The 26,090-nt window shown below is 41.7% G+C and overlaps 1 protein-coding gene across 1 annotated transcript in view; it reads right to left on the bottom strand.

Annotated features, from left to right (window-relative positions):
• Nucleotides 1–23,730, bottom strand: part of KCNK1 (potassium two pore domain channel subfamily K member 1) — a 53,035-nt gene extending 29,305 nt beyond the window's left edge. Inside the window, exon 1 of the mRNA XM_006122047.5 lies at nucleotides 22,711–23,730. Coding sequence (XP_006122109.2) covers nucleotides 22,711–23,065 — 355 coding nt within the window. The 5' untranslated portion in view covers nucleotides 23,066–23,730. The remainder of the gene's footprint in view (nucleotides 1–22,710) is intronic.
• Between the last annotated feature and the right edge of the window lie 2,360 nt (nucleotides 23,731–26,090).

The raw sequence follows: 26,090 nt of genomic DNA, 5'->3' as shown, positions 1-26,090 counted from the left end.
AAAATCTGGATTTGTGCGCTCTGTCTCAGCTCTGGGAGGGGAGTGGGTTCTAGTGGGTTGCACCTGCTCCCTGCTATATTGGTGATCTATATAAGAACGTCAAAATGCCCATTCTAGCTCAGACCAATGGTCCATCTGTCCTAATATACTATCTTCTAACAGTGGCCAATGCCAAGTGCTTCAGAAGGAATTAACAGAAGATCTAATCATGAAGTGATCCATCTCCTGTATCCCGTTCCCAGCTTCTGGCAAACAGAACGTAGGGACACCATCCGTGCCTATTCTGGCAAGTAGTCATTGATGGATTAGCCTCCTTGAACGTATTTTGTTCTTATTGGAATGTTATGGTTTGGGCCTTTTCACCACCCTGGCAAAGAATTCCACAGGTTGACCATGAAAAAAAAAATATTTTATTTGCTTTAAAATCTGCTGCACATAAATTTCATTGGGTGACCTTCTTCTGTTATGTAAGTGAGAAGTAAACAACATTTCCTTATTCAGTTTTATAGACTAACATAAGCTCCCTGCCCCCCTCCCCCACAACCTTTAGTCTTTTCTTTTCCAAGATGAAAAGTACCAGTCTTCTTTTAATCTCTTCTCATGAAAACTGTACCTTACCCCTAACCATTTCTGTTACTCTTTTTGGTACCTTTTTCAAATCCAATACATTTTTTTTAAGATGGGGCTACCAGATATGCAGGCAATATTCAAGATATGGGCATACCATAACTTTATATAGTGGCAATACGCTATTTTGTCTTACTAATGATCCTCAATATTCTCTTCTTTTTTTTAAGATTGAAAACATCTGCTCAATGTTCAGTGGCATAGAACCTATCCACAATTATTCCAGTATCTCTTGAGTGGTAGCAGCTAATTTAGATCCCATCATTTTTATATGTATACTTAGGATTATGGGGTGGGGAACCACAGGCCCGGGGGCCAGATGAGGTCCCTGGTTTGCCTGGATCCAGCCCCCAAGGCTTAGGGCCCCCATGCATTGGGAAGCCTGTGCTAGCACTCCAGTCCCCCCACACTATGGAGCTGGAGCACACAAAATATACTAAGCTGGGCCCCCCACCCAAAGGTCTGGTGTGCGATGGGAATGTGGGGAGTGTCTTTCTTCTTCTCAGTTGGGCGCCATGTCAGTGAGGTGTTTGCGTGTGCAACCTTTGCACGATTTGTCTGTGGGTCAGTGGCCCTGACTCAAAAAAGGTTCCCTCCCACCCATGGATTATACTTTTATATGTACATTACTTTGCACTTATCAACACTGAATTCCATCTGCCTTTGTGTTCCCCAATCACCCAGTTTTGTGAGATTCCTTTATAACTCTTTGCACTCAGCTTTGGATTTAACCATTTGGAATAATGTAGCATATGCAAATTTTGCCAACTCACTGTTTACCTCTTTTTTGAGATCCTTTATGAATAAGTTGAACAGCACTGGTCCCAACACTTACCCCGGAGCACACTATTTATTTCTACCCTTTATTCAGACTGGGGTGGGGGGGGGGCAAATAGCATCCCCTAAGCTCCTCTAAATGGCACCCTTATGGTAAACCCTAGAAATCAGAGCAGAGCAGGACTTAAGAACCAAGACGACAGGACACTATTGGACCATTTTGGTGGTTGTAGAGTCAGGGATCAGAAGCCAAAAATGCCAGAGCCAATGGGTTAGTCAGAGATGTGGTTGGGAAGCTGAGTCAAATTAAAATGCCCCAGTGACATTCTGATCAGCACCTAAGCATATGACTAACTTCAGGCATGTGCTGAGATGCTTCTAGGAACTGAGGTCCTAGGTAGGACCATCTTCTCTGCTCCTCCCTGATAAAGTTATTATACAGGTCTTCTTGAGATTACAATCACTTATGAGCCAATTATTCCTCTGCTCTTTGCTGGGTAAGTTCTGCAGCACAAAATTCTACAGCTGGCTGAATTTTGAAATACTTGAAGATCACCTTTAAACACATTATAGCTGAAGAGAAGAGGCAAAAGCAGGCAGCCACCTTTGATTAAATTCATAGAAGACTAAGTGGTCATAACTTGTTACATGTTAAAATTTAAAATAAATGTTTTTAAACAGTGTAAAACAAATCCTGAAAATCTTTGCACTCATTTTAGAAGTTTCATTGCACATTTACGAATCAAAGGCTGAACTTTAAGCCTTCGATGATACTGGTACAAATAGAGCAATTAATCTTAACTGCATTTATAATTTGTATTATATAAGTCAATGGCTTATAGACTTATGAATTATAATTACAAACATTCATTTGACACGCATCACTATGGCACGTAAGCACATTAAAAGGCTTGAATAATTTAAGATTTTAGTAATGGAAATCATGCATCATATGCCCTTGTCCCCTTGCCTTCTCTTAAGTCAATAAAAAAAAAACCAGGGTTTTTTCCATCAGTATGGAAAGCCTGGCCAACAAGATACATGTTGCAGCTCCTCCTAGAAGTGATCATATTAATGCTTAACTGTATTTTTTGCATGAAGTGACGCGCAGAGGCAGGATGCCATTAACAAGCAAGTTCCACCAGCATAACCCGCAATAATTTCTCATGGGACATATCTTTCTAGCACATGGGCATTGATCATATGCAGGCTCGGAGATAGTGAGAGTTCTTGAGAGTCTGAGCCAAGACAAGTGATTCTCAAAGTGTGGTCTGTGGACCACTAGTGGTCTGCAACCATCTTGCAGGTGGGCCGTGGGTTCAGAGCTACTTTCCCCTACCTCCTCCCGCAGCAGGGAGCCCGGGCTTGCATTTCAGCCCTGCAGACACACCCCACAAAGTTGGATTTCTGCTGTAGATGGAAGCCCCAAGCCTCACAGGCCGGATCCAACTTGGGGGAGGAGGAAGTGGCTCCACATGCTGCCGTGCCCCAGCATGGGTGGGGAAATGGCAGCACAGGAAACAACTCACCTGAAGGCTTTTCCTGCTTCTCCCACTGGCTGGAATCCTGGCCAGCCCACTCTACCCTCAGCCCGCTCTTGCATCCAGCCTCCCAGCCAGACCCATCCTCTCAGCCTGCTCCTATACTCTACAACCTGCCAGACTCCCCCACCCCATCCTCAGCCTGCTCTTGCAGCCTACTTCCCGGCCAGACCCCACATTTCCACCCCATTCTGCACCCATTTTGTCATCCTGAATCCTCATCAAGTGGGTGGGCTGCTAGTGGGGACCTGCAAGGATCACTTGGCCCTATTCCAGTTAACATTTTATTAATGACCTGCCAGAAATTAAAAAAGAAAATAAAAGAAAAGAAAAGAAAAAGAAAAAGAAAATCACTGAAAGTTAACGGATGACAAAAACTGGGGGGTCTGGTAAATAATTAAGAGGACACAGTAACTGATTGACATTGCTTTATCACCTGGTAATTTGGATGCAATACAAAATGCATTTTATAAGTGCATAAGCAAATATACAAGTTTAGGAACAATAAATGTCAGCCACACTTACGGGATGGCTGACGATTGTGGGAAACTGTAACTCTGAAAAAGATTTGAAGGCTATGATGGATATTCAGCTGAACACTATTCCCACTGCTATACCATGGCCCAACAAGCAAAAGCAGTTATTAACGCATGAACAATACTGAATGGGAGTAAAGAGGTTATTTTACTTCTGCATTTGGCACTGGTACAACCACTGCTGGAATTCTGTGCCCACAATTAAAGAAGGGTGTTGATAAGTGAGAAGGTTCAGAGAAAAGCCAGAAGAATAAATAAGGGATTAAAAAATGTGCCCTATAGGGATAGGCTCAATACACTCCATCTATTTAGCTTAACAAACAGATGGTTATCACAATCTATTATGTACCTACACAAAGAACAAATACTTGATAATGTGCTCTTCCATCAAGCAGAGAAAATGTATAATACAATCCAGGAATTTTTACTGGCAAGGGTAACAAACCACTGGAACAATTTAGCAAGGCTCATGGTGATTTACAAAAAAAAAAGGGGGGGGACTGTTTTCTAAGAGCTCTGCTCTAGGAATGATTGTGGGGAAGTTCTCTGGCTTGTGCTATATAGCAAGTTAGACGCTATATGATCACAGTAGTGCCTTCTGGCCTTGGAATCTAGAGAAGTCAGACAATACTGAGGCCCTGTATAAGTTACAGAAGCTTCCTGGGTGTCTAGGGGCTGTAGTGCTACCTGAAGCCTCCCTATATAGTGTTATATGCTGCAGCCTTGCTCTTGGCACACCCCTAAGCTTGCCTGCACTATGCCTATGCCAGCATTTGCAATGGGCTTCTTAGAAGGCAGTCTTATGGCTGTCTTCCTCCATTACTGTACAGTGGAGTTTCCTCCTGCCAGAACCAAGTCTTTTAGGGCCTCTGTACACCACTCCAGCCCTTTCACCAACTGTAAAGGGACAAGAGAGAGATGGAGCATATCACCGCTTACATGTTTAGATAATTCACTTTGTGTCAGAAGGGGAAAAAAAAAGACAACCCTCCAAACAAAACAAAAAAAATCCAGGAAGACCGACTTGTCAACATGGCCCACAAGACCAAAATCTTTGGGAGGTTTCCACATGCAGCCAAAGCAAAGTCAGATATAGTCCTGCTCAGATGTTACAAAAATTGGGGAAATTGAGACAAACCCAGATTAGCAAGGCATTTAAGCATGTGCTTAAATCTGAGCATGAGCAGTCTCATTCAGTAAATGCAGAAATAAAATATATCAGTTCACCTTTGAAATGCAGGAAATAATCTCTGCTGTACAGATGTCAAACGCATTGAGTATAACAGCCAGAGGAATTTCTATCAGAGTATTTTACTCTGTGGATGGGGGAGAATATACTGGGAGAGTTTTCTACAAGAAGTATTTTAAAAAAATATTGTATGTTATTAATTAGTACACACACTGTAAAAGCTGAATTTTAGAACACAATCCAAAATAAAAAAAAAACTAAAATTGTCTTTTGCTTCCATATTTCCAGGCTTGTCTGATAAATGTAAACTCCGATATTTGATTCTTGCCAGTGCTGGGCATTGGCAGCCACAGTAGAGTTATTCTGCAGGCTTACTAAATTCCTTCCCTTCCTCCTCCTGCCATATGTGCCCAACCCTGAGAACATAGAACTTGAGGCCGTGAAAAGACAGAAAATATTGGAAATATTGCTGTCAGACTCTTTAAAAAAAAAAAAAAAAAAAAAAAAAAAAAAAAAAAAAAGATATCTGAGTGCAGAATGCACAAAGCAAGCATGAAGAATGCCCCTTCCCTCAGATAAAATCTAGTATGAGAAACCAGTAGTAAAAAAGTCAGAAAAATGCTGAAATAACATTCACATAAACAACTTCTTGGGGAAACTGTGCACAATTTCTAGTAAACAATGAAAGAGGAAATACTGTGTGGGTTAAAACCCACTTTTCTACATTTTTTTGGCTTGCGTCTGACGGCTTGCGTCTGAAGACAATTCACACTCCTCACCATTATCCAAAGCAGACTTGCTATTCTCTCACTTTGAGCCAGATCTATCTACCATTAAAATTCTGCACAAAGGTAGTTATGGACTTCTGAAGGAACAACATTGATCTCTTTTAGTGGATTGTTTTTCCACCGGGACAAAAATAATGCTTTTTTAAATCCATTGCTGGGGTTCTACAACTCTACCTCTGTATTCACTGGTGAAGAAAATCTCAACCTTTTGGAGTTTTGCTTTATACACATTCATGCATGCCCAAGATTCCTTATTTGTATTCACACTTGTAATTATAATTAACACTTGTCTACTGGTATCTCAATACATCAGTATTTGAGCTACAAATAAAAAAAACCTTTCAGTCAAGTTATAAACAAACACCACCACCCATATTCCATTGAGGTTAATTAGTTAAACAATCCAAATTTTTATTCTAAAACCCATCTAAATATACTTTTATAAAAGTTTGTCCATCATTAAAGAAAGTTTGATAAAAACCCAAAATGTTAGCACTATGCTGTATTTTAATTTAAAAAGGTAAACATCTAACTCTGAATTTTTCAGAAAAATTCAGTCTGTACTTGTGGCTTTGAAAAAACAAAGGGGTCTCTGCAAAAAAAAAAAAAAAAGAGTAGCTATGAGATTTTTTTCCCCCAAGGTTACTTAAATTACCTGAATCCATGTTAAATTTCTAAATAAATGAGTGGCACAGAAGAAAGCGTTAAAACACTGAAAAGTAAAATGGAATTTTAACCTCTCTCATTTCAGGTTCCTGCCATTTTTAAACACTTGTAAAGATCTGTTCAATGTGTAGTGCAGGGGAGGGATTTCAGGAACAAAGCTAATGCTTTCTGATCTCTCATAAGATCATGTTTATTTTAAAATTGTTTCCAAATGTAATAGTATCTTTCTGGTCCCATTTCTAGTCACTCCACTCACTTAGTGGACTGGGAGAGAAAGAGGACATAGGCAGCTCTTCCGTGTTTTGGCAGCCACTGCCGTCAGATTGAATGTGACCTGGGAGGGAAGAGCACAGCGGCAGCTTCACTGCACATCTGCAGGATTGCACTGGAAGAGTTGCACCTGTTATACATGAAAAACCTGCTGCCCAGCACATTCTATTTCCCTCAATGCTTCCAGATGCTGCTGCCTCCATAGTGCCTAGTCTCTGATGGTAAAAGGCATGAATCAGGCCTTCTGCTTCTCACTTACACAGATGTTTTGCTGAAGCTGGTAAATCTTGTGGCACAGAAACTGTGAAGAGTAATCTCCAACACTGAGAATGTATTCATTAGTACACCCAGCAGGTTCAGATTTGCTGTTTGGAGACAATAGACATCCCGCTTGCATTAGACTCTGAATATGAAAACCTTCTAACGCTGTCTTCTTTACAGAATAAAGACAATTCATTTAGTGTTCTAACAAAGCTTCAGTACTTTTTCCAGGCAGTTTGTACAGTTTTATTTCATTAAGTCACTTTGCTGTTAAATGTTTTAACTAGAACCATGTAACTGCCTTTCTTTAAAACAAATTAAAACATACAGTCTAACTTTCCAGCTTTTTAATTTAAGAGCCATGCTGATATCAGACATTTCTCCTGTCATCTTTTGGTTCAATCTTCAGTTACTACTGTTTGGCATGCATTATTCTCTAATTTATACAATCACAGCTTTCTTATATTTTGCATTCTATTTCTTAAACTGAAGCCCTTATCAGGCAAGTAAGCAGAAATAAGTCCTACCATCCAATACCCTGTCACTGTAAAGCTACTACTAAATTTGACAAAGAGGGTATTGCAGACATCTTTACAACTGGCCTTTTGAGAGAGGGTCTTATTTATCAACTTAAAGTTAATAAACTAATACATGTGAGAGGAGGAGGTTCTGCCTTTTTTTAAAATCAAAAGCATCTCCTCCTTTTGTGATTAACTTCATAGTACAGGAACTGGAAGTCTTTGTATGCACTCTCCTTGTGTTCTATGCTTTGTTTGAGACTTTTGTGGACTCTAAAATAAGCTAAATCTGTGTACCTATTAAGGATTCATAATGGAGATTAACTCATGTTACCATAGATATAGGAGTAGCCCAATTTATGGCTCCTGCAACTGGACAGATGTTGATGAAACTGTGGAGAAATCCCTGAGATATTATATTTTGTATTAAGATCTTGTCCTTTTAGATATATCTTTGTGAAGTGTTCTTATAGAATCCCTGGAACATTTCTCCTAGAACTTTGTATTAAGATATCTAGATCTTGTAAGAAAAAATGTCTTTTGAGCTCTCCCCTTTCCTTGATTGCCCTGTTGAAATGAATGAGACGTGAATGGAGAACGAAAGGGGAGCACCTCCAGCAGCAGTCCCAAGGGTGGAGAAGGTCTGGGAGCCAGATCCAAGACAATACCTGCAAAGTGAGCTCATTAAGAAGACTGGACATACAGAGGCCTTGGGAGTCAAGCAGCAAGTGCCTGCCCTTGGAAGTACTCTCTTTGAAGCAGCATTAAGAAAGACCAGTTGATGACTAATTGGCTGCATGAGAGGGTTAAATAGGAGGCATCTTGCAGAGGGACCCCGGGTTTTCCTCTTGTCAACATGGGAGCATGGATCCGGATCGGCAGAAGCCCGGCTCCACCCCTCCCCCATCTAACTCACCTGGCCAGTACAATTAGGGGGAGCAACTTTTGGTAACAAGATGGAGTGTGCTTGTGTGTGTGTGTGTGTGTGTGTGAGTGCATGAGTGTGATGTATCATATGCATATGATAAGTATTGATTATTCTATGTGTGATCAATAAATGTGGATGTTGCCTTATCCCTCTGAAAAAGATCCCGAGTACTTCTTTTAAGTACAACAAAACGTCTGGCTGCTGAGCCCATTTTATTAGAAGTATGTGTCCCATTGCTCCTTTAACCGTGCTCCCATTTGCTTGATTACAAACAAATTCACACTGGTAAAGTCAACGCAGAGATATGTGCACAAGTTTCTCCTCTTCTCTCCCCGCTCACCTCCCCCGGGGCCCATTCCTTTGCCTTTATTATATTCAATCACTACATTTGTGACCATTAGTCACGAGGTACAAACATTCTCCTAATGTAATTACAGAGGAACAGTTTTCTTTTTATTTGCTTTTGGATGTAAAGCCGTACTCCTTGGATTGTTTTGCTCCCCCCATCCAAGAGGCATAACCGATTCAAACACTGGTGGAGAGGGATTAAGGTAATAATTCTTTTTCCATTAAGGGTTTAAAGGAAGTTCTAGCTTTAATTACCTAAATGCAAAGCCAAGTCTTACTTGAGCAAACTATACCAAAATCTGAAGAACTAATAGGATTTGAAGGATTTTGGTTTGAAGATCTTGAAAGAGATCCTTCTCCAAAAGTTTACTTAACATTGTGCTTAAAGTTCCAATTTGGGATGTCAGCAGAAAGGTAATTGCTCAAACTTCAAGTGGTAACATACAAGAGCAATGTAAGCCTCTTAAATGAAAGCAAGGGATTAATTTTTAGAAAATCTGACTGCCGCTAAAGAGGTGAAACAGCAAAGCTCAAACTAAAGCCAAACACCAGAGCAATAAGCTAACTGGTCATGTATAACCTTAAATTATTGGAAAACAGATTATTAAATCCTTCCATTACATAAGGCATCAACCAGAACATATCCAAGTGTGAACTAACAAACTGAAGCAGTGAAAAACCCAGATCTCTGAAAGGTATTTAGGCACCTAAACCTTATTAAAATCAATAGCAGTTAAGCACCTAATACCTTTGACCCTGAAGCGGACAAAGCAGCAATGGGAGGGGGGAAGGAGTTGTTCCCCTAGTATCGAGGAACGTTTTGCATTGTCCCCAAGGCAGCGTCAGGAGATTCCAGGTACAAGAGGAAGAGAGAGAGCTGGCAAATGACATGCTCCACCCGTCACTGACTAGCACTGCTCTAGCTGGTATAAGTTAGTTAAAGTTGTCCTGTGACTGCTCTAATTTGGGCCAAAATTGGTTTTGCTGCTCACTCGCCTCATGATTAGAGATGACAAACCTGGCATGGAAATACCTTTGCCATCCCCTTCCTTCAGCTGCAACATGCATGAGTTCAATCCAGCTGAGGACGATGCTCAAATTCCCTTTCAATGGTTACACTTAGAGGAGTGAATTTAAAAAAATTAAACTTTAAAAAGGTTAAAGCAAGCTTTTAAAATTAAGCTTTTAAATTAAGCTTTAAAAGGGGGAGGGACAGCTCAGCTGTTTGAGCATTGGCCTGCTAAACCCAAGGTTGTGCGTTTGATCCTTGAGGGGGCCATTTAGGGATGTGGGGCAAATCTGTCAGGGATGGTACTTGGTCCTGCTGCGAGGTCAGGGGACTGGACTCAATGACCTCTCGAGGTCCCCTCCAGTTCTATGAGATGGTATATTTCCTAAGATAGAGGTATAAACAAAAAACCCCACCCATATTATTAACTCACATTAAAATAGGAACTTTTTAATCTGTCAGACTAAAGTTGTCTATCAAACCTTAAACACAACAACTTGTTTCCTCCAAGAAGGCAATATGGGAAAAACTGCCAGACTGGATCAAACCCATGGTCCATGGAGTCCTGTATCCTGTCTGACAATTGCCAGAATCACATGCAAGTTACTATGGGGGTAATTTGCCCTCCACATTCAATTTCATCCTGATTTCTCAAAATCCAGGCATCATCATGTAAGTCAATATCCCTTCCAAAATTTGTTATCCAGAATGATCGTAAATTATTCTTGATAAGCAAGATTCAAAAAAGGATATCAGGTAACACCTAGTTTAAGCAATTAGTGATAGTTCTACAATAATACTTTTAGAAATATATTTCCATGTATTTCCAGCTATCCATTTTGAGTTTGCCACCTTACAAAGCCACTTTTGATTTTTTTGACTACCCCCATCTGTTACTGGGCAGGGAAAACAGATGGTCCTAATCAGTTAAGTGTTTTTGTATACTTTTGTCATGCTGTTCTCATTCATCACCTTCCTAAGATAAGCAATTCCAGTCTTAATCTTTTCTTCATATGAAAGCTTTACAAGCCCCAAATAAAGCATGCTGCCCTTTTTTGAACCCCCTTTAGTTCTGCAATATCATTAAGATGGGCCGATGTGTATAACTTGCCATTTATTAACATTTTCATTTGCCATTGTACCCCCCATGCATCTAGTTTGTGGAAGTCTCTCCGAACTTTCAGAGTCCTAACTTTAATAGCTTTGACTCATCTGCAAGTGGTCACCACACTGCTCACCTAAGCAAACTTAGCTCCCTCTTCTCCCATGACTCCTTAGTTTTGATAGAAGCCTCTTCTGAGCGACCTTTCCAGAGGCCCTCCGAAAATCTAAACCAGTTTGTTCTATTTGATTCATTATTGTTTCACTCAAACACCTGAAAGATCATGACATCATCACTGTTGCATAAATTCCCCAGATCATCCTTAGAACCCTTTTTAAAAATTGCTCCCCTCCAATATTCTGGAACAGTGGCTGGTTTTAGAGAGACTGTATTTTTTGTTTGTACTTAAGCTCCTTAGAACTATTGGATGTATACCATCTGGGCCTGATGACTTAATGGTTTTAAATTATCACTTGTTCCTGCTCTATTTCTCCTGAAACCCCAGTCCCATCTTGGTTACCCTGATTAGCCTTCATTAACATGGAATTTTTTTAAAAACGCACTTGCATGATTCTGCCTCCTTATACATACATACCATTTCCAAGCGGCACATCCTCAGCTGCCCTTAACTCATGCTTGGGATATATAAGTGAAGAAGGTGAACGGGGCAGCTTGAACCCATTTATATTCCTCATCTAATCACAGGGCCAGCACACTGGTCCCTGGTTTCTCAGGTTGCTTAAGTACCATGTTCCAGATTTGCCTCCTCCAAACAGACATAATAAAAACCAAAACCACCAATTCCCCTCCCCCTGTACTGAGGATGTTTAGAAGGACTAGTGTGAAATTAAGAGATACCCTCATGCTAAGGAAGTCATGAGCTGCTCCTTTAGGGTAGATAGGTTGCAAAGTAATCTTAGCAGGGAAAAGCACGTGGCCCTCTGTTTTGCTTTTTTTTTTTTTTTTTTTTTTTTAAAATAGCCTCTAACAAATTATACCTCCTGTAGATGCTAAGTAACCAACCACTGTTAATCAAGAAGTTGGACACAAAATACCTGTTCAAAGTCAAGCACACTTCTCTTGTCAGTCATCACATTTTAAATTTCTGTATTAAATGATAAACTTAAAAACACAACAAATAGTCCGCCAGCAATTTAAAGACTAACAAAACACAATTGGGGAAAAGGGGCACAGTTGTACTGTAGCATCTCAGTTATCTGAAGTCAGAGGTGACCAATTGTGATGACAATAGATTAAAGAATTCTTGGAGACTGATGGCACAGAGTCTGTGAAAAAGGGTCAGATAAAAATATTATGAATAATTTTAGAAGGTGACATGCCTTATAACCTCCTGAAAAACAAAGCAAAAAAAAAAAAAACCCAACACCTCAGCTCATAAGCCAATACTCATTTGACGTATTGAATTGATGGACATTTACAAATGAACCAATGTATTCAAGTGTATACTAGGAGAGATTTTTTTTAAAAAATTGGGCTTTATTTGGATTTTTTTTAAATGCTTAACCAGTCTCTCTTCATAGAGAATACAAACAGTTTATTTTAGGCTAGAGACCAAATGGTAGAGGAATTTTATTTCTTACATGTATAAAAATACAATATTTAGACCATCAAAAGGAGTTTTTATATTTTAGTTCAATAAGCAACACATGGAAAATTGATTTTCACACATCTATTTTGGTATGAGCTAGAAAATGCAATTGACTTTTGTCATCACTTCATACTGTATTAATGGAAAAATATGGGAGTCTCTTTTAGCTATAACGATCTAAACTCCCCAGAGATTCCAATCACAGATTATGTTGTCTGTGGGATAAAACATAAAACACTTGGTTTACATTAAATTTAAATTTACCAGCAGTGAAAAGCAACTGAAAGGTTTGCTTTTACTAAAATTTCCATTTCCCCCCATTGATTTACATAAATTCTCTTTTAAGCCTTAGTACTTCAATTCAGGGCTTTATTATATGGGTTTATGGGGGACCAAATAATTTGTAGTGTACTACATTGGCCCCTGGAACTACAGGAACACTTTTTAATGTTTTCTTATAATACAATCCTTCCAGATTGTATTGTTTAATCATTTTCATTGCTTTTCTCAAAATTCCCTGCAGTTTCTCAATGACTTTCTGGCAATAAGATGTTCAGAAAAGAAAAAAAGCACCTAGGCATATCTGTCCAGGATGGTCTAGATAGTGGTCTCTCTCTAGTCCATGACAGGATTTCTCTATCCGTACGTTGATTACCTTCACCAGCTCTGCACTCTTGCCTGAACTTACAGATGACTATTATCTCAAAGTCTTTTTTATTTTCGCCATTGCTACATTCAACTACCCCCCCTCTTGTGAAAATCTGGCCAACGAAGGCTGTCTACACTACAGAGGTTTTTTTTTTTTTTTTTTAGAATAAACAGCTGTTTTTCAGAAAATACTCGGAGCGTCCACACCTCAAGCGTGTTTTTGTGCGCAAAAAAATAAAAAAATAAAATAATTTAAAAAAAAATCAAACGAACAGAGGGGGTTTTCTGGTGTAGGTATTTCTTCATTCTACGAGGAAGAACACCTTTTTACGAAAATTCATTTGCAAAAAGATGTGTGGGGATGGGGAAGAGGGTTTTTTGTGCAAAAAGGGGAAAGAGGAAAATGCACAGGTGCCCTGGTAGCCATTCTGTGCATAGTAATCAGAGCTTACTTTCGAGAGCATCCATGCAGTCTAGTGTGCTTTTCGCAAAAGTGTGCTTTTTCAATGCGCTTTTGCCGTGCAGATGTGTTCTTGTACAGGATGTTTTTGCAGAAAATCTCTTCCGATAAAAGTTTCTTGCGCAAGAAGCCTGCAGTCGAGACATAGCCTAAAAGAAAATGGGCTCAACTTCTCTGTTCCAGGGGAGTTTTCCCAGTGAGTCACTTGAGAGGTCAGAGCAGTGCTTGGGGGGGACTCAGAGCAAATTCCGCACTTGGCTGGAGGGGGCAGATTGAAATGATGATAAAACACTGAAACAAGTCCTAGAAAATGTGTCTAGGGAAAGCACTGAAGAAGACTGGGTGCAAACAAGGCAGGCGGGGAAAGGGTAGATTCTTTAGAGCCAGTGCAAGGAGCAGAAAATGGATAGGCAGGGATAGGAAAAAGTACTTATGTCCTTCGCTAGTGATTTTAAGACAGGTGATGTCAACCTCCAGATAACTGCAAAATGGTTCAAAAAGAGTCCTAGAGATTAAGGGCTTGTCTGCCATCAACATCACTATGCCAGGGAGTAAGTTGGTGTAACTGTTTATTTGTCCTGAGTAACATAATTATAGAACATAAAGTTGGAGTGTAGACCAGGTAGGGATGTAAGCGAATAGTGATGCAACTAGTCGCTTCCCCTCACCTTGCTACCTCTATCAGGGCCAACTGGGGGGGGGGGGAGCGGAGGAGGCAGGGATGCAGCGGGGAACTGGTGGCGCTTCTGCCTTTGAAAAGTAGCAAGAACTCAGGCAGGGCTCTTGCTACATTTCAAAGGCAGAGGTGCTCTTATCGACTAATCAAATAGATGATGTAAACTGCATTGACTATTCAATTAGTTGATTAATCTAAATTTAAACATTCTTACTGTAAAGACTTCCAGCTTGGGCCCAATCCTTCCCCCAGTTCAGTCTTAGATGTTCCCAGCAGTCATCTTGGGTGGGGTAGGCAGGGAGAGGTGATGACCTGGATTGCCTCGCTCCACCCTTAGACAGGTTTTCATAAGGTGGGAATCCTTTGTTTTCAATCTAAACTTTCCCTCTGCTCTTGTGGAAAAATACATGTCCAAGGTGGATCACAGCATCTGATGACATGGCCACGTCTTGGTAGGAGCCACTATTGCTTCTCCTCCCACACTTACAGGAAAAACAAGTCCATTCACAGATCACTGTCCTCTGTACTGGGCCATTAAATTCCTTGAATATTTCTAATAGCCCTTACTTAGCATGTCTATATTAGTAATACAGGTTTATACGTCATAATTGTAATTTCAAATACAGGAATGATACACGCACACAAATGGGATTATTCTAGTCAGTAGACTACAACCTTTCCAGTGATCTCACTTGAAATATCTCGCACAAAGCATATTCCAGTTATGTTGTATTTATATTTCCATAAAGAATATGGAATACCCCATCACAAAATGCAAGATGGTAACTCACAGAAGAGGTGGCGGTAGAGTAACTTTAGGGTGACAAAATACATGGGTAATCTCTTTTATTGAACCAACTTCTGTTGAAGATTTGGGGGGAGGGATAGCTAGTGGTTTCAGCATTGGCCTGCTAAACCCAGGGTTGTGAGTTCAATCCTTGAGGAGGGGATTTGGGGCAAAAATTGTCAGGGATGGTACTTGGTCCTGCTGCAGGTGTCCAAAGAGTTGGTCATGTAGCAAATAACTGCAAAATAAAATTAAGGTTTTGGCAAGTGTGAAGAGGACTATTCAGATATGAGGAATGGACAAAAATGTTTCTCATAGTTAGAACACAGCTCAGCATATTGAAGATGTATTGAGGCAAAGCAAGCTAGAAAAGTCCAAAAGTCACTAACATCTCATGTCTCCCCTCCCCCCCCCCGGGAAAAAGAAAACCCAGTATGCTGACAGGTATTAGCAAGTAACAAACCATTGGTAAGGAAGGAGTGAGTGAGTGACATTGGGGTGTAGATGACGATGTGCTACTTATTTTTTTTTAAAAAGAGATTCATTGCATTTCAGAGTGAAGTCTAATTCTACTCCTCAGACAGGACTGAAAACAGAGATAATGAGAATTACAGTTAAAGCTGCTGAAAATACCTATCAAAGTAACTACTTCATACTTTCCTAAGTATACAGGTAAGAGAATGGGGGTGACTAATAACACACAGTTTTATACACAAGGGCAGGAATTAAAGAACAACATTATTAACATGAAAACAAAGCTTGACATAATTAGGCTAACAGAAAAACAAGACTATAAAAATCCTAGGATATAATATACATAAACATGGGAAAGGATGGGCATGTCTGCACCTTCCTTAAAGAGAATCTAAACAATCTTGAAGTAGAGGTTAAAAGGTAAATATTGAGTCTAATGCTACTGAGATACTGAATCAAAACAACTCTGTGTATTTCAGAGGATTTAATGTTTATAACTCTGCAAAAAAACTAGAGGCTATAAAACTGAAACAAAGTGCAGATATTACATGCTGAATATTTATCTGTGTTGATCTGAACAGTCACAATGGTTTGTGGGGATGATGTACAAATGGAAGACGTCAAGAGGAGTTCGGTGATGATAATTTAGCAATATTAAATAAGGCACATTCTAAGTTCTATGATGAGGTCAGATGCCTCTTGCCTCGACTTGGGAATATCTTCTAGTAACATAGCAAGCAAATGCAGCTGGGAGATCATACACTGACAGGCGGAAGTAGGCAGTGACCATTTCCTGCCATTAATTACGTACCAAGGAAAAGAACATAAAGCCAAGAATAAGACTCCCATTTGGAACCCAAAGAAAAGCATATTGGAAGTTCTTTAGATGTGTGAGGAATGTGTGGGTGAGCAGAGTATAAGCTAGATATGGAGAAATTCTGTAGTAATATCACAGAGGGAATTATAAAGACACCCAACCTAGCTACTCCAAAAATGCTGACTAAGGTAGAAAAAGTATATCATGGTGGAACAAGGAATGTGACAAGGTAATTAAGGAAAGGAATGAAGCATGAAAGAACTCGAACACTGCACTAAATGGCAAGGACTTAATGCCATGAGAAACAAAAGGCAGTTGCACAAGGGCTATAAAAACAGAGCAAAGAGAGAAAGCTGGATGTAATACTGTTGGAAAGTAAATAAAAATAAACACATTATAGCTATACAAGCAACTTCGGGAAATGAGTGGGATAAAGAGCAAGAGTAACACAATACCAAGCTTTGAAGTGTCAAGGATCAGAGGATACAAATTAGGGAAAGAAAAAGAACATTTTTTTAAATGACAACTCTCAGGTGATGAAGAGATGGTGAGATGGTGCAGACTGGGAGAGACACAAATGAAGAAAGGAACCCCTGATAGAATGTCAAGTGGGAAACTCCACAAGCTGAACTGCAGGGCATTTTCTTTTTCCTTCATCTTCTCTCCACAAGCATCACCATGGTAAAGAGCGGTCTGATCTCAAATTGCTCATCTTTTCTCATCACTTTGTGTTATTCCTTGATCTTCACTGGTGCTATTAACACTCTCAACTTGATATCTTCTGTAATTAAATGCACTGTTTAACTTCCCATCCAAATTAAGTATGTTAATTAAAAGTAGCCTAATGGAGAATTGTTTTTGGGAGTCAAATATAATTTGACCTATATCAGATATCCATCCTTGGTTGCATCACTTGCCTACCATACCCAAAGCATTTGTTTTAGTTGAATAAAAGCCTCACATATTGAAATGCACCTCTGCTTGACCCATTCCTCAAACAAACAATTCAGAGTCTGACCACTTAGCATCAGCTACTGCTATCCCCATACTCATCCAGGACTCAACAAGCTAGAATTTGTTAGCACATCACAGTTTCTATGCATCACGCTTTAAAATGTAGCACAATACAATACCTACCTACCCAATCCTCAAATTAGAGCTAATAAAAGAAACTCCAGCAGACGTTCTGGTACATACCCATCATATTGAAAAGGTCAATCTGCCAGGTTCAGACATGTTCTGGAGGTATAGCAACTCACTCACGTCATTATTGCATTTGAGATCTGGATAGACCAGAGTAAGTCTCCTCTCCAGCCCAGTACAAATACGTGCAACTGCATTAGAAAAGCACTCAAGTTCCTGCTGAACCTTCTGCAATCCTCCATCTTATTATTCTAAATGAAGATAACCTAATATTATCCTACTTTGGAAAATGTCTTCTTAAAGCTTCATTAAGGTGAGATACTGAAAAGAAACTAGGTGCCTCCCATCCCCAATGGCTAACTGGAAAATGAAACCTGTGTCCTTGTTCATAGTTTTAAAAAAAATAAAAAAATAAAAAAAAGTCAGAATAGGCTTATTGTCCCATTCCCTGAAAATGCTCTCAGACATTCTCACATCAGGTATGTCCCATGCTAGGGCACATCACAAAGTGGGTTCTGACTCTTAACTTGTTGGATCAATGATAAGTCAACCTGTAGGCTCCCCCATACCTATTAGTTCAGGTTCTATATAAATAGAGGTAACTACCTCTTCAAAACTCTTCCTACCTTTCCCCTGCCATTTCCTCTCAAAGACTTTCCCATTGCTCATGCACAATAAAGGGATGGCACAGAACTGCACAACTAGATGTGCAACATGCATTACCTTGGCAGTGACAATATCCAGGACAATTTTTTCTTCGAGTAAGCATATGTTTACAATTAAATTTTGACTTACACATTATGGGCTTGATCCTACAAAACAACCACCTCTAGGCACAGCACTGCAAGCAGAGCCATTGCGGTCATCAATAGGTCCATTTGTGGCAGCTAGGATCCTGCCCAACACCAAGCCCTTCTGAGCCAGATTCATAAGTAGTCCATAGCTCTAGAGTTTCTAATGAACTATTTAAAATAAGCTACTGAAAAATAATACATGAGTGTATGTTATAGGTACTTAGTAAGGGAGTTTCTTTTGTATGTAGTCTGTTCATATTTGATTCTGTGTATCTGTTGAAATTGTACATGAAGGAATAAAATTACTTAAAAAAAAACCCCTAAAGCCAGTCCCAGCAGCACTCAAGTAATTTCTTTGCCTTTTGTGATTATCCCTTGTGTGTTTGAGTTTTTAATCCTGTAATAATGCACATATCTAGCCAATTTAAATTGTTTTCAAGTAATATTTTGCCTTACTTTGCTTATTCCATATACTCCTTGCATTTATAGATAAGCACATATTCTAAACAATTCTTTTTAGTTGCCTTTTTATTTTCATCTCCATATTGTTCAAGTGAATGGACATACCCGATACTTTTTGGGGGGGATAGGGGAAGAAGGGGGTTGGATTAAAAAGTTTCCCCTCTATCTTCTTTCTACTTAGTTTAAAGCTATGCAACAAGCCCAGTAGACTTTGAACCCAGGAAACTGATACCCTATTTACGTAGACTAGGGAGATGCGGAGCAGCTTTTCTCGCCCCGGAGGTCGCAGGCAGCGGGACCACGGCGCGTCTGGGCGGTCCCACCGTCCGTGTCCTCCGGGGTGAGAAAAGCCCTGTTCATAACTGCGGATCTGACATAAGTCGGATCTGCGTAATTCGGGGACTGCCTGTACTGCAAACTAAAGTAATAAGACTGATTAATGTTTTAAAACATTAACAGAAAAATGTTTTAATTTCCCCTCAATTCAAGATTCCATCCAAAGCCCTGTGGATTGGATTCTGCTCACTGGAAGAAGTACAATTCTCCTTATTACAGTGATGGATTCACCATAATTCCAAACATATAGAGAAAATATTGCTGGTGTTTAGGTTTTGGACCTATACACTTTTTGGACTGCAGCAGACTACATTTTTAAAAGTCATTAAAAAGAAGGCTTTCAAATAATTAATATACGGGTTGACTGCACATATATTCACCTTTGAGGGCCTTGGGTTACCAATTTGGTCAGATCTATTCCTGGAGACTCATCAAATGACAACCTTTAAAGATTAATCTTTAATTTCTGGACACTACAGGCCAATCCTGGAGGGTTGGCAACCCTTCTCTGTAATCTGTGAAATTTACCAAAATTCTTAAGAACCATATTACAATTTTATGGATTAACATTTTTATTTTATAAAGAAATTTAAAAGTATATTGGATCTGATATAAAAATGTATCTTTTCCATAATCTAAATACTTTATGACAAGATAAATTTGAAGATAAAAATAGCTCTTAAATGCTCACCATAGTTTTAATAAACTCTAATAGATAAGAACACTTAGTTTCACAGATTAAGAATGAAGATATTGCATTGTAGTGTAGCAGCAAAAGGCCCACATAATTAAGTACTTGAGCTTATAACTCTTCAGTGTACATGACAAATTTACAATTACTGAAAAGCTAGAGGTTCAGTGTATTAAATTACTAAAATTATAATTCCGGGTCGTCACTTAGCATCTTAGAAATCATGGATCTTGTTACTGCACTTATGCTGTTTGTCACTTAAAGACTTTCTATAAAAGTGTTTAGCTGCATATATGCCAAACATTTCACTTTCATTTCCCATTATCCCAACAAAGATTACCATAGGTAAGCAAAGACAAGCCTGAACCTCTGTAGTGAATACTTTGTTTAATATGTATGTTTTTATAGTATAACAAAGTGCATAATTTGTCCATTTTTACCATAAACTTTTAAAAACAGGCAATGCATTCTAATATGACAGTAAATATCAAAGTCATTCCTGGTAGATACACTGATAAATATCATCCTCATTACTGGCTGATTAATGTAACAGAAAAGGGAATAGCTTATTACCACTCTAGCATCTTTTCTAAGAGTACCAAAATACTGCCAAGACTCACTCATTTAATGGAAGAGTTCTCAATTTTAAGGGAGGTTTCAAAAGCATTTCACTTATGAAAGAGGACATTGTTTCAATGTTTACATGAAACTTGGCCATTCAAATCATCATAGTTTGACACTCCTAGCCCACATATTTATATTTTCCTTTAAATTAAAAGGAACAGTCAACTTAAATTTTGTAAAAGCAAGATTTTACAAAACTAAAAAACTATTTCCACTTCTTAAAAATCCCAATGAAAGTATCTGTTTATAAGCAACACCACATTCTCCTGTAGTGCTGTAGGGCTCAACATACTACACCAGGAATTTAAAATTGAAACGGACTACTTAAAAATGAATAATTACTTCATTGATTTTCATTGTTCAAACTGAAAGAAATGCAAAAAAAATACACACACAAAAGCCAAAGTAAGGGCACTGGGCCAGATTTTAAAAGGTATTCAGATGCCTGAAGATGTAGATAGGCACCTATTTGGATTTTCAAAGCACCTAGGAATCTAAATCTCTTTGATTACAATGGGAAGCACGTGTATAGGAGTTCATCTGCATTTTTTGGACCTAAATACCTTTAATACCTGGCCCATATCATGAAAAACAAGTTGCCTTTTAAAGATGTTTCACTTTTAAAATGTTACAGTAACATGAATAAGGAAATGTGTTGGCAGCATAAATTCTATTCAGCATAAATTCTCATCACTGGGTTAACCAACTACACAGCGGTCTATCTACAAGGGGATAAAACCTCATGGGAGGCATGGGTTAACTGTCTCAGGGTGTGGGACTGCTAATTATTTTGTGGATGTTTGGGCATGGGCCAGAGCCCAAGTCTAGGGACCCCATGAACCCAAATCTGTCACCTGACCAAAGTCAGCCATGGCTATGAGGTGGGTCTTTTATCCCTGCATCGATGTACACTTCATTTCTCCTTAAACAGGGGGTTTCTATGGGTGTAGAGTCACACATGAACTTTATGAGACCCCCTCACACTAGAAGCATTTCCAGGGCACCACTTCACTCTGGCTATATCCATCTACCAGAATGGACCCGTAGACCTATGGGCAGGTGAGCAGAAATTAAAAATTTGTGGGAAAGACCTGTGGCCAGTCCCAGATTCCAGGGGCTGCGAAGGGGAGAATAGCCACACTTAATTCCTTCATCCTGAGCTGCACCAAGCACCATTTCAACATAGCTCAGAACCTGGGGCACGAATAAGCTAAAAAAAAAAAAAAAAATTAGCATATTTGCACCACAAGTAGGTAGATGGTTCAAATCCTAATTGCATAGTGAACTTCTTGGAGCCGCTATTATGGCACAGTTTATTTTAAATAAATAAGTGAACACCACAATGTTGGCACTACCTAAATATGAAAGTCAAGAGTACCCAAAGTACAAGCATGTGCTGAATTAGTTATGGATGTGCTCTTTTTCCAGGTACACAGGATAAGCAACTGTTTTTCCCACTGTGAAAAGAAATCTAATATCCACTTGTCCTCACTAGGTGACTTTATACACCATGTGAGATCAGGATGACAGAACCTGGGTCCTGATTCACCACAGCATTACTCTAATATTACACCAGCATGACCTCCTTGATTTCAATGGCAACAAACCAGCAGAACACTATGATGAAATCAGACCCCTGAAGTTTTCAGTTACCATCAAGTCATACACCAGTGGAGATACTATGGTTATATACACATGTTGCTAGAAACAGAATCATGGCCAATGGTATTACCTAAATTATCTTATTAGTGCTGGCCTATCTTGATTTATGTAACATTGAGAAGCACTACTACTTCTATATCAGCACCCCCTTTCTCCATCCAACTAACCCCACTGAACGCTACAGAAAAGGCCAGGATGGCTGCACTCCTCAGCACTGGTTCCCCCTCCCCCCAGGAACAACTGATATCAGATATAAACCAAGAATGCAAAGCAGTACAAACAGGTACTTTTGCAAATGTTGCCAACTATTCTCCTCCTGGCAAACCCAGCAACCCTTTCTACAACCCAGGGCAACTGCCTCTGTTCTTGACAAAAAACAGCAGTTTGAATAAAACTCTTCCAGTTTCTGCAACAATAAAAAGATCTCCATCAAAGCAAACTCTGTCCCCTTTGGCTGCCACTTAAGTTCTCTTACTGAGAAGATTGGACCTGGCAGGCAAGGGGGTGTCTTTAACTCTCTTGCCCTTACCTCCCAATGGGAAGAAAGGAAGGAAAGAAAGGGACCTAGGGGGCTCTTCTCCCTGGGATTCTGTGCACCTTTTCCAGGATTGAGAGGTGCTGAACGCAAAAGAGGAGAACAGAAGGCCTGGAGAGGATCTATGGGGCAAACAGGAGGGGAATGAAGTGAGGTTAGGGCAGGGATGTGTGGCCTTGTGTGGGGCTAAGGGAAAGGCGCCTGTGGGAGCAGGAAGGAGCCAGAGGGAGGCCCCAGGTGGATGCTCCCTGACTACACGGAGATTGAGAGGTGGCTGCAGAGGGGACAGAGGCCCTGATGCGGAAGAAGGGGCAGCCCCTGGGGGCGGGGCGGGGAGGTGAGGGGGTGGAAGCCAGAGCAGTCCAGGCGTGCGGAGGGGATGGAGAAGCCCTGGGGCGCGGGGCCCGGAGATGCACGCGGAGGGGCCCTTACCCGTGGTGGAGAGCACGGTGCTGGCGAAGAAGAGCGCGGAGGTGAAGTCCCAGTTCCAGTTGCCCGAGGCGTTGCCGAGCACGGACACGCCGTAGTTGCTGGCCTCCAGCACCCGCTGCAGGAACTGCTCCAGCTGGTGCTCCGACAGGCACTCGTGCTCCTCCAGGAAGCGCCGCTTCAGCTTGCGCAGCTCCTGGCGCAGCAGGTCCTCGTAGGGCAGCTCCACCGAGGAGAAGACCACGGCGCCGAAGACCAGGTAGAGCAGGTAGCCCAGCACCAGGAAGGCGAAGCACCAGGCCGAGCGGTGCCGCTCCACCAGCCGCACGCAGGAGCAGCCGGCCAGGGACTGCAGCATCTTCCGCCGCCGCCCTGCAGCGCCCGGCGCCGCAGACAGAGCTGGCCCCGCGCCCCGGCCGGGAGGGCGCCGGGCTGAAGCGGCGCTTGCGGGCTGGGGTCGCTCGGCTGCAAAGCGGCTCCGCCCCGCCAGGGGACTGATGCACCGGCGGGAAAGGGTGGACTCGCCCGCGGCCTCCCCCAGCGGCGACTGGCTCGGAGCCCGCTTCCTTTGGGTGACTTTCCAGCCTGAGGAGCCCCGCTGATGTGGCGCTCACGTGGTGCCCCGGCCCAGGTAGCCGGCAGCACTCCCGCACGGCCCGGCTGCTGCTCTGTGCTCCCGGGAGGGCTCGCACGCGCGCACCGCCCAGCCCGCGAGCGCTCCCCCCGGCATCCGGCTGCTCCCTGGGGGCTGGCTCTAGATAAGGAACAGCTGGCCACGGCGCTGTTGATAAACCCAGCGCCCCCCCCCCCTCTCTTCCCGGAGCTGATAGCAGGGACAGATGGAAAGCGAGCGAGCGGGCGGGAAGTGTGCAAATGGCACAGGAGTGTGTGTGTTTGGAAATGCTGCTTCTGCTAGCCCCAAGTGAAAGCAAAAAGGGAAATGTCCTACGGCAGTGTTCCTCAGCCTTTTTTAAATAAAAAAATTATAATTACCCTCAGTACCTACAGTTTTCAGACACACCGTTTTTTTCTTCTGTTGCAACACATTCATTTAAACAACTTAATCGTAGCTGGGCGGGCGATGACATTTTTGGGTGTAAAAAGTACAAAATGAATAAAACTCTGTAAAACTCAAAACAAAAATTCAGTTTCCCCCAAATTTCAGTTGTGCTGATGTACCTAACCCCTAAGGAGCTTCAGGGGGTAGTCCAGTTAGTCTATTACAGAAAAACAACAACAAATAGTCTGGTAGCACTTTATAGACTAACAAAACATGTAGATGGTGCACAGCCCACTTCTTCAGATGACCAGGGTATGAGTAGGGGAATACCTCAGGGTACTCGTACCACTGGTTGAGAAACATTGTCCTACGGCACAAGGGCTAGGGCAGTGGTCCCCAACCTTTAGAGGCTCCTGGGCGCCCAGGAGGTGGGGCCATTCATGCGTCGGGCACCTGGGAGGTGGGGGCCACTCATGCGCCAGGCGCCCGGGGGCACGCCAGGGGACTGGGATGCCCTTGCACCCGGCGCCGGCGTGTGCCCTAGGGCCGGGGCTGGGGCCACCCGAGCGCCTTGTGCCGTGGGCCCGGGGCCGGCGCTGCCGCCCGAGCCACGCACCTGGGGCCAGCACCGGCGCTGCTCGAGCACCACGCGCCCGAGCGCCCACATGTGCCCTGGGGCTAGGGCCGCCTGAGCGCCGCGCACCCAGTGCCGGTGCGTGTCGCGTGCCTGGGGCTGGCGCCTCCCATGCGCCGGGGGCGGGGCCGGCCCAGGTTGTCGGCGGGCGCACACGAATGCCCCGGCGGGCGCCATGGTGCCCGCGGGCACTGAGTTGGGGACCACCGGGCTAGGGATTGGGAGTTCTTTGTGCACAGTCACACAAAAGACTAATTTTTGCCACTGCCCTGTTGCTGCATTCCGGAGGTCTATCAATGTATAATGTCAACTGGGGTGAGAGGCAGGTAGCTTTGGGGTTCTAAAAGGAGCAACAATCCTAGAAGTGTATTTTGTATTCCCAGAAATCAATTGGTAGCAGTGCTGTTAGAGGGGATGTCACACCCAGCCCAACATAGTCGCTCCAGCATCTTTCAGCAACACCGACTTGTCTTTAAATGTATATTTATGAGCTGTAATACACTACTACAGATGAACAGTGCTATAGAAATCAGTAATGGTGATTAATAATGAATGCATGCTAACAGAGTGCAATGCAAAATTGTTGAAGGGAGCATTTGGAGCAAACATTTCTGGCCTCTATCTGACACCAGGGACATTTAAAAGTCATTCAATAAAGAGAGGTAATGAAACCTTTCTGACTAATGACACAGAGCACAAACACACACAGCCCTAGGTCCATTTCCTCCATCACTTTAATCATTAATTCTCCAAAATTCCAGATGACAGAGCAGTGCTCATGTAATTAAAAACACCATTTTAAATGAAAGCAATATTTGTTAGGCTTTGGGCTTTCATCTTCATCAAATGCATTCAGTCTGACCATGCAACAGTAAATTATTTCCCAAAATGTAACAGCATCAAATAGGCATTGTTCTCATTATGGATAGAGATGGACAAATGAGTTTAAATATAACAAACTATCAACCTCCACCTTTTCCAAATCCCCTAAACCAAATGTCCTTTTCAACTTAGAAATTGTTTATTTAAGAATGAACCTCTTCTGGGAGGGGATAGGAAACTGTAATTTCCTCTGCTGTGACCAGATATTGACACAATCCTTCAATAAGATCCTGCTAGCCTCCCAGCTACTTTCACAGGTCTCCATTTTTCCACTCGCGCACACACCCATGCTTACACTGAGACTGCAAGCTTCTTTTGGAAGAAGCTTTTCCAGAAGAGATATTCCAGAAAAGCTTATTTCGAAAGAGAGTGTTCACACAGCAAAAGTGCTTTTGCGAAAGATGGTGTCCACATCGATTGGGCGCTATCTTGCATTTAAGTTTGATGAGTCTAGATGGAGTGGCCACCAAGGCACCAGTGTTATTTCCTGGAGGCCTCTTCTTTCGAAAGAACTCCCTTTTCTGTGTTCACACATGCCTTTTCCCGAAAAAGCTTTTTTGGAAAAAGGCTTCTTCCTCGTAGAATGAGGTTTACCTCCTTTGGAAAACCTCCTCCATTCTTTCAACTTTCTGTTGAAAGAACTCAATGGCAGTGTGGACGCAAGTATTGTTTTTCCGGAAAAACAGCCATTTTCCCGGGAAAACGCTGCAGTGTAGACGCACCAAGAGAGAGTCTTGAGCTGCTTTGTTGCCCAAAAACTTCACAGCTCTTTACTCTGTGACCTTTCCTCCAAAGGTCATCAGACATATGGGGTATGGTTATCGGTCAGAGAACAACAGAGCTGGGCTTTTTCACATAGGCATTCAA

The sequence above is a fragment of the Pelodiscus sinensis genome, chromosome 3 (assembly GCF_052426305.1).
Source record: "Pelodiscus sinensis isolate ZL-2025 chromosome 3, ASM5242630v1, whole genome shotgun sequence".
Taxonomy (NCBI): Eukaryota; Metazoa; Chordata; order Testudines; family Trionychidae; genus Pelodiscus; species Pelodiscus sinensis.
The sequence above is the reverse complement of the archived record's forward strand: the minus strand, read 5'-3'. Positions and strand labels throughout refer to the sequence as shown.